Source organism: Herpailurus yagouaroundi, unplaced genomic scaffold (genome assembly GCF_014898765.1).
Source record: "Herpailurus yagouaroundi ecotype Mexico unplaced genomic scaffold, PumYag 87717, whole genome shotgun sequence".
In the NCBI taxonomy this organism is placed as follows: Eukaryota; Metazoa; Chordata; class Mammalia; order Carnivora; family Felidae; genus Herpailurus; species Herpailurus yagouaroundi.
This window is the reverse complement of record NW_024421265.1, coordinates 17,449-26,357: the sequence shown is the minus strand read 5'-3', so window position 1 is coordinate 26,357 and position 8,909 is coordinate 17,449. Positions and strand designations below refer to the sequence as shown.

Genomic DNA, 8,909 nt, shown 5'->3' with positions numbered 1-8,909 from the left:
TAAAAGAAGCATAAAATAAGATTGTTCATTTTAGTCATATGTACCTGCGCGGCCCAGAGGCAGCCGGTACGTGGGCATTGCTGTGCACAACCACCACCAGCCGTCTCCAGAACGTTTCTCATCTTGCGCAACTGGAAACGTCGTCGTTGTATCCTTCAAGGAAGGCATTCATTCCACTTTGAGGCTCACTTCCCCTGACATCCCTCCGGGTTTTACAGCCTGGCTGCCATCTAGCGGCTGCTGATGCAGGAACAGCCAGGCCGGCCCTTCATGTTGGAGGGGCTTTTCCAGGGTCACGCCGTGAAGGTGTAGGGGCCAAGGGCAGTTGCCAGAAATGTGCCACTTTGGCATTTTGATTATTATAAATAAAAATTACTTAAGACACTCAGACCCTCCCCCATTCCCCTGAAAGCAGGAAAGAACTCTCCCTGTGGCAGGCGCCCTCCCTGCGCCAGGAGACAGAGACCTTCTCGTCACCAGAGAAGGGGATTCAGAGCCCAGACGGCTGTATAAACAACGCTGTTACTTATTCCTAATTTCGCACCCAGTCCAAATTCTGTTCAGAATTACCTACTGATTGAATCTCCTGGAGTTAAATTTTCCTGATTTTTTTCAGTTCTTCAAAGATCCATTGTCTCTCTGGGAGAAGACATTTATAAATGACATATCCAATAAAGGGTTAATATCTAAAATATATACGGAACTGATACAACTCAACACCCAAAAAACAAATTATCCACTTAAAAAACGGGCAGAAGACATGAACAGACCTTTCTCCAAAGAAGACATCCAGATGGCCAACAGACACATGAAAAGATGCTCAACATCACTGATCATTAATGAAATGCAAGTCAAAACTACAATGAGGTATCACCTCACACCTGTCAGAATGGCCAAAATCAAAAACACAAGAAACAACAAGTGTTGGAGAGGATGTGGGAAAAAAGGAACCCTCGTGCATTGTTGGTGGGAATGTAAAGTGGTGCAGCCACTGTGAATGTTACTCAAAAAGTTAAATCCAGCAATCACACAACTGAGTATTTACCCCAAGAATACAAAAACACCAATTCAAAGGGATACATGCACCCCTGTGTTTATAGCAGCATTATTTACAATGGTCAAATTAAAGAAGCACCCCAAGTGTCTATCGACAGACGAATGAGTAAAGAAGATGTGGTATATATACAATGGAATATTATTCAGGCACAAAAAAGAATGAAATCTTGCCATTTGCAACCACATAGATGGAGCTAGAGACTATTATGCTAAGCAAAATAAGTCAGCCAGAGAAAGACCATATGATTTCACTCTTATGTGGAATTTAAGAAACTAAACAAAGGAAAAAAAGAGATACAGGGAGGGAGCGAGACAGAGAGAGAGAGAGAGAGAGGAATCAAGAAACAGGGGGCCTTGTTGGCTTGAGACTGTCCTCCACCTCACGCACTCCTGAGGGCTTACGAGGTCTCTGAACTTCCACCTTCTCCTTATACTTCCTGAGTGGGAACTCGACACTTTTGAACACTCAGAGAGCAAATTAAACTATGTGCTTCTTTAGCCTGCAGACTGTAAGCAATTTGTCTTCTTTTAATAAATTCTGAGGTTAGGTAAATTCAACCTCAGATGATCACTTTGGATGCTGTCACCTTTCTGCCGCCTCTGAAACCCCAGCATTATTTCTGAATCCACCCCTCATGTCTAGGGGCTTACCCTCAATCCTTGTGGACCCACAACACAAATTCCTGGCAATCCGCTGTGTTCGGTCCTTCCTCACCTGCAAAGTACTGACGTAGTCTTCACTAGCAAGTGGGGACAATGTACGCAAAACTGACTCTATGACATCAGTCCTGTAACTTAGCTGGGTTGTAACCATCTAAGGTCAAATGACCATGATAAATAGTACACTTTTTTATTTTGGAAATCCTATGTGTGTATTTACTTTTCTAAAATGTGAAGTTTTTTCCTTATTAAAATAGTGTACCTTTGTCTTTATAGATCATTGGTCACATTTTGTTCCATTTAAGGGTTGAATCAAACAGTGACAGAGATGTGCATATTTACAACTGTAAGAGCCTGAGGCCACCCAGCTTTTCCCCTAATGGACCCCTGGCACGTTCAGTTATATCCCTAGAGCCCAATCACATTTTTGACTTTACAAAAAGTTATTAGAAACTTCCCCACTACCACTTTATTTTTAATTTTGCCTCAAAAGGTGACATTTATTCAAAGGAAAAGAAAAAAGAAGAAATGATAAGATGTCCATCACTTGGCTCCCTTGCCGGGGCCCCCCCCCCCTCACTACTACTCAAGTGTCTGACTTCAGCTCCGGTCATGATCTCAAAGTTCGTGAGTTCGAGCCCCTTGTCAGGCTCTGTGCTAACACCTGCTTCCAGTTTTGTGTCTCCCTCTCTCTCTGCCCCTCCCCCACCCTTGCTCACTCTCTCTTTCTCTCTCTCTCAAAAATAAATAAAGAAAAATTTTAATTGCTTTATTTTAAAAGGTAAAACTTCATACATCCTTTTAAAACAAAATTTCAACATATTAGACGAGTCAATCATACAAAGCTGTTTACGGCAGTAATAAGCAAAGTAGTAACATTTTACCAGTATAAAATACCGCAGAATCAAATCACAACTTGTATCCTCAAAGGTTCAAGTGTTTTATCCCACATAATAAAGTGAGGTCAGCTTTAAAATTCATTTTCTGGATGTTTTGTTGCCAATCAAGGTCTTCTTCCCACCATCATCTCACACGGTAGGAAAGCTGGCCAAAGAGGCGATTCCACAATGGTTGTCCCGGTCTTTGGCCATCTTTATGTAGCCATCCATGCCCCAGTCTGTACCCCAGCTGAAAGAAGATAGCATTTGCCATTTTATTCAAATAAATAAAATACATTTGTCTTTATTAACAATGGGACTTGATACTGAGCAGTGCACCAGAGGCCAAGACAGATTCAGAAAGTATCAGGAGAGGCTGTTCTTGTTCATGGTTTACTTTCCAAACCTGCACAGAAAGCTATTCCCTCAACCTTTCACGAAACTCCAAAATGAGAGACAGGAAAAAGAAACTCTCAGGGCAAGATGTATTTCAGAAATAAGAAAATTTTCAAGTTTAGAAATGCAGTGGTACCAAAACTATAGCAAGGACCCTAGCAAACTTGAGACAGTACCTTATTAGTATCATCCAATGAATATGTCTGTGTTCCCCCCGTGTGGGGTAAAGACTTCTGCGACTTCAGCAGTGTGCTCAAGGGTTTGAGGACCTGCATCCAGACACTAATTCCAAAAAGGATTCCCTTTTCAATTTCAAAGATAAGTATTTTTGGCTTTTTATACCTGTTTTTGATAATCCAGTATTTTTTGTTCTCTGTCTCTGTTCCGTCAGCACCATAGCCAACCACCAGAACACCGTGATCCACGTCTTCACTGCTACAGCTTGGATCATAATAAATGCCTGGAAAAGTAAAATTCAATGCTGGGGTGACATGTGGCTTATCAACCATGCTGGTAGGCATATCAAACTTCATTAAATATTTAATGAATATTTAAATTACATATTACATAAATTACATTAAATATTGAAATAACATAAATCCAGAGAGATTTTAAAAACAAGATTTTTTAATATGCTAGAGATTTAGGCCCTCATCTAATGCCACCAGAAATACAAGTTGGCACAAACTCTTTTCCAAATAACTTGCCAAGAAGCATAAATGACCGCTTATTGATGCCTTGTCATTCTACTTTTAGGATGTCAGCCTGGGGATACAGCACAAAATACAAAATTATGTGAGCCAAGAGGTTTTTTTTTTTTTTCTAGTTTCAATTATATTAATACAATTCCTTAGAAATTTCGAAAGGTCTGATAATTAAAAAAATGTAAATTGAGCTATACCAAATCAAATTCTGTAGCCATTTAAATATATTTATGACAAGCTTAAAATCATGAAGATATGATTCAAGTGATGTCACACAGAAACAACAGGCACAAATACTACATGTACAGAATGAACAACCATGTTAATCAACACACTCAAAATTCTACATTGTATTCTAAATACCTACTAGTCAATTATATGGTACGTCATGGTACCATTTTTCTACCTAAATTTCCATATGAACAAATGCTTACCTTCTTTATAGAAGCGGAAGGTATCCAGGCTTGCATCTATAGCAGCAGAGATGGGCCCCACAGCTGCCAATGTGATCATAAGTTCATTCTCCTTACTAGGGATGTCCCAGTAGTCAGTGACATTGGCAACAGAGTTCTCAGGCCTGTATTTGCAGGAGTCTCCCTTTCAAAGGTAAAGGGGAAGAGACTTGATTACTACCATCCACCTCCTGGGGAACATGAGTTCAAAACAGTTTGAAACTTACTGAATTCAAGACAAATTTGTTATAATGCACCCCAGGAGCTGAAATGCTATTTATTGGTTGTTTTGAAATTGAAAAATCAGCAGGTGTCTATTCAATGACACACTCTCGGTCTCCTTGTCCATAAGAAATTTTTCAATCTGGAGAAATCCATACCAGTATACAGAATGGTATACTGTACTTACCTCCACATAACATAGAAGTAGGAACAACTATATGGTAACCATCAAGGCAGAGAACTATGCCGGACTAATAAATTTTAATGACAGTTCTGACAGTCTGCAGATACAAAGTCTACAACCTAAAATGTGAATATAAATATGGTAGCTGTTGTCTTTGAACCTGTTCAACTTGGATAACAAGACAAGAAGCTCTCTTTACCTGTGCATGATATGGATAGGATTCCTCTGAGTCCAGGCCACCGTTGTCCTTAACATACTGGAAAGCATCATCAATTAGGCCACCACTGTAGCCCTCATTGCCTTGAGGCCGAGAGCAGTCCACCAGGTTCTGCTCACTCAGTGAAACAAGTTGGCCAGTTTTCCGGAACATCTGTCCTTCAAGGGCACCAGTTGCACTAAAAGCCCAACAACAAAGACAATAACCCTGAAAACAAAATTGAAAAGCTCTTAGTCTACAAAATAAACAGTAAGAGTTTGACAACAGCCCATAGATCTAAAACTTCCTAAAACAACAAACTGCATATTCTTCCCCAACATCCATAGCAAGGACACTAATTCCTTTTGTCTTTTTTTTTTTTTTAAATTTTTTTCAACGTTTATTTATTTTTGGGACAGAGAGAGACAGAGCATGAACGGGGGAGGGTCAGAGAGAGAGGGAGACACAGAATCGGAAACAGGCTCCAGGCTCCGAGCCATCAGCCCAGAGCCTGACGCGGGGCTCGAACTCACGGACCGCGAGATCGCGACCTGGCTGAAGTCGGACGCCCAACCGACTGCGCCACCCAGGCGCCCCTCTATTCTTTTTTTTTAATGTTGTATTTAATTTTTTGAGAGCGAGAGAGACAGAGACAGAGTACAAGCAGGGGAGGGGCAGAGAGGGAGGGAGACATAGAATCTGAAGCAAGCTCCAGGCTCTGATCTGTCAGCCCCATTGTGGGCCTCAAACTCACAAACCACGAGATCATGATCTCAGTCGAAGTTGGACACTTAACCAACCGAGCCACCCAGGTGCCCCTGTCTTCTATTCTTGAGAGGGACCTGCTGAATATTGTCACACCTGATCCTTCACAGGAGTTACATAGCCTTTCTCTCTCCAGTCCACAGATGAGGGGATCTCAACAAAGAAAGGTGCTTGGAACACTTTCCACTTCTTGCGCTTCTGGATTTTAAGGCCATTCATCACCTGCCCGAATTCTTCATTGGTCTTCAAGGAAAAGGAAATAGAATGTTGACAAGCGTGAGATTTTTTTTTTTTTTAAGTACTGTGAGGAAAATAAAAAAAAACAAAAAATAAACAAATATATAAATAAATAAATAAATAAATAAATAAATAATATTGTGAGGAGGACACACATAACATTCAGCAATCCATGCCACACTCACCATGTCACCAAAGGCATTCATTGCCATTGTGAAGGTGTGTTTCCCTTGACTGTGTTCCCGATTGTGCTGTTCAATCATTTTCATATTCCTCTCCCACACTGCTCTCCTCCATACTTCATCCTGCAGAAAAACAAGTATCTTATCATCTTGATTTCTATTTGAAAGCAAATCACCTGCTTTGTGGATGTGCTCCCAGCAAGGAGGAGAAACCACAGCCAGGGATGGCCTGATGCTTCTGTGAGCTGTTCTCCAGCAACCACACAGCAGGACATATGCCCACGTTGTGTACAGTCAAGGTGCCCTGCTTACTGCCTTGGTAAGAGCTGGTAAGAGCAGACTTAAGCTACTCTGTGTTATGAACTCCCACCAGCGTGGAACATTCTCTGCAAGTTTCACTGGGCAGTTTAGATGTTACCAACCATGCCATATAGTTTCCCATGTGTTGCCTTCCACTGGGACCATCGTGCATCTAAGCTCTGATAGAGCTGTGGAGCAGCTGAGGCTACCCCCAAGCAAAGGCCAGCCAGGAAGAGTAAAGGATGCATGTTTCAAAAACCTGGGAAGGGAAAAGAAATGAGTATCTGATCAGGCCAAGCTGTCTGAAAAGCCAACCTCCTTTTTTCTGAGATGTAAAAGCCACCCCGGTGAAGTAAAAACATTGAATTTATCCTCCCGAGTATTTCCACAGAGCTGTGGAAGGAGGAAGGCTGAGGATGTGGGATGTGCGGGACACTGCCCTGCGACCTCCGCTTCTTCCGGGGGACTTGGATCTCAGGGCAGGGAGGGAGGGGGGAGGGCCCCGCAGCAAAACCTGCGGGGATCAGGGGGCCGCGGCTGGAGGGGCCAGACCTGCAGATAGAGCTTCCTGGGAGCCCCAAACTCCCGACTCCCAAGGCTGGAGGCCGTGCTGGTTCCGAGAGTGTCCCTCCCGACCCCCTGCTCAGGTCTTGCGCTGGAAAATCACCTGTGACAGGTGCAACTGTGCAGGTGCAGTCACAGGTGTGGGTCCGGGGGCTTCCCACTCTCCCCAGGGAGAAGAGTGCATCCTAGGTGCATTTAAGGCCTGGGACTCTGCCTGGAGGGCCCCGCCCCCACCACCTGCTCCCACCGCGATTGGTTGAGCCGATATGTGGGCGGGACCTCCGTGCTCTGGGACTCCAGTCTTGCTACGTGGCTGGGTTCATGCTTGACCTGCCTAGGGAGGTCTTAACCGTCTCAGTGGTATCCTGGCCAGGAGAGCTGGGGGACCAGGAACAGGACTGAGGAGGGAGGGCGGAGTGGTGGTGTATGGCGCTTGCCTGGGGACCCGAATGAACTAATTACCCTGAATCCATGAGCTGGCTAGTGGCTCACGAAAAGTAGTTCATAAGGAAGCCTAAATGGGTTTTCAGCGTCACCCTGCATGTCCTTTAGTCACCGAATTTTTGGTAAAAATCTCCCAGAGGACTGAGAACAGGATAATCTAGTCTAGTGGTTCCTGTTTACTCCAGGCAAATGTGGGGCAGGTAGACGAAGTGGCTAATGCCCACCTTTGGATGTGTTATCACTGTTACAGGAAGAGATGCTCTGAGTTTGGGAAGACTCTGGAGTCGACTGGAAATGAAAACTCGGGACGCAATTGGACAAGGCTCAAATCCTTGGACGAAAAAGGGGCAGACGGGAGGGGTGTCCAGGGAAGGCGTGGCATTTTGTAATGCTCCTGTCCTACCTCTGTCAAGAATTCTACTTCCCTCTCAAACCTTTCTCCAAACCGACAGTAACGTATTATTTATTGGGGGGGGGGGGGGGGATGGTTTAAAGAAATGGAGGAAAAGTAGAATCTAGAAACTACATTTACCTCTTCAGTATCCAACCTGGTTTCTTGAGATTTAAGAACTTTAAGAAAAATTAGCAAAACAGCGTTTATCAGGAAACCATGAATTTGCTGTCTGACGACCGGTTTTGCTCTCCTTAGAAACACACTTCCATAGGTCTACACCGCCTACTTCTCTGGACCTATGTCAATGATACACCCTAGTGACCTTCCTCACACATCTTCAGGACTTCTCTGCTCCCGGACAGCCATGGTCAAAGGGATTCTGAACACCACCTGGAGTCAGGGTTGGGCCAGCATGGCCATTCTGCAGCTCTGTCCGTGTGGGCCCCTCAGGCCCTGCAACACCCTCAGCCTGTTTCTTCAGTGAGGACATGAGGCAATAACTACATTTTACTCAGAGGATTAAATGAGATAATACATGTCAGGCATGAGCATAGAGTAGGGCTAATTTTTTTTTTAATTTTTTTTTCAACGTTTATTTATTTTTGGGACAGAGAGAGACAGAGCAAGAACGGGGGAGGGTCAGAGAGAGAGGGAGACACAGAATCGGAAACAGGTTCCAGGCTCCGAGCCATCAGCCCAGAGCCCGACGCGGGGCTCGAACTCACGGACCGCGAGATCGTGACCTGGCTGAAGTCGGACGCTTAACCGACTGCGCCACCCAGGCGCCCCAGAGTAGGGCTAATTTAATACTGCTTCCTTGTGAGGGCTGTTAAACAGAAATCCACAGGCCCAAAATGGTGTCACTTAGGTTAAGGGCCCAAGTCAGGAAACCAAGACTTAATACCTAACCCAACTGCAGGTTCAACCCCTAGCAAGGAAACCCTGAAAGAGTCAATTTACTGGTCCACACTGGGGAATTTACTGAGAGCCTTTCTGCTCTCATTAGCAGGGCTACTTTGTCCAAACAATGCATTCTTTGCTAATAAATTCCATTCTTCTCTTTTGGCTATTCCCCTGCTTCTTATGTATTTTTAAGATTTTATTCTTAAGTAATCTCTGCACCCAATGTGGGCTCGAACTCACAACCTCGAGATCAAGAGTGGCATACTCTACAGACTGAGCCAGCCGGACTCCCCTGCCCTGTCTTTTAAAATCTTTCTTTGGTTTAGCTCAGCTGAGTTCCCTTCTACTTGCCAGATGGGATACTGCCTGATT

At 44.0% G+C, this 8,909-nt stretch overlaps 1 protein-coding gene across 4 annotated transcripts; it reads right to left on the bottom strand.

Moving 5' to 3' along the window:
- Positions 1 to 2,469: 2,469 nt before the first annotated feature.
- Positions 2,470 to 6,494, bottom strand: LOC121026362 (procathepsin L). Of its 4 annotated transcripts, XM_040469232.1 has the most exons (8): positions 6,355 to 6,494; positions 6,314 to 6,316; positions 5,936 to 6,055; positions 5,610 to 5,756; positions 4,752 to 4,976; positions 4,129 to 4,291; positions 3,333 to 3,450; positions 2,470 to 2,844 (listed from the first exon to the last, which is right to left on the bottom strand). In XM_040469232.1, exons 1-8 carry the CDS (start codon positions 6,478 to 6,480, stop codon positions 2,745 to 2,747), a joined length of 1,002 nt encoding a protein of 333 aa, XP_040325166.1. In that variant the 5' UTR covers positions 6,481 to 6,494; the 3' UTR covers positions 2,470 to 2,744. The 4 variants fall into 4 exon arrangements, with proteins under 4 accessions (XP_040325166.1, XP_040325167.1, XP_040325163.1 ...); XM_040469233.1 differs by lacking the exon at positions 3,333 to 3,450; XM_040469229.1 differs by lacking the exon at positions 6,314 to 6,316.
- Positions 6,495 to 8,909: the final 2,415 nt, after the last annotated feature.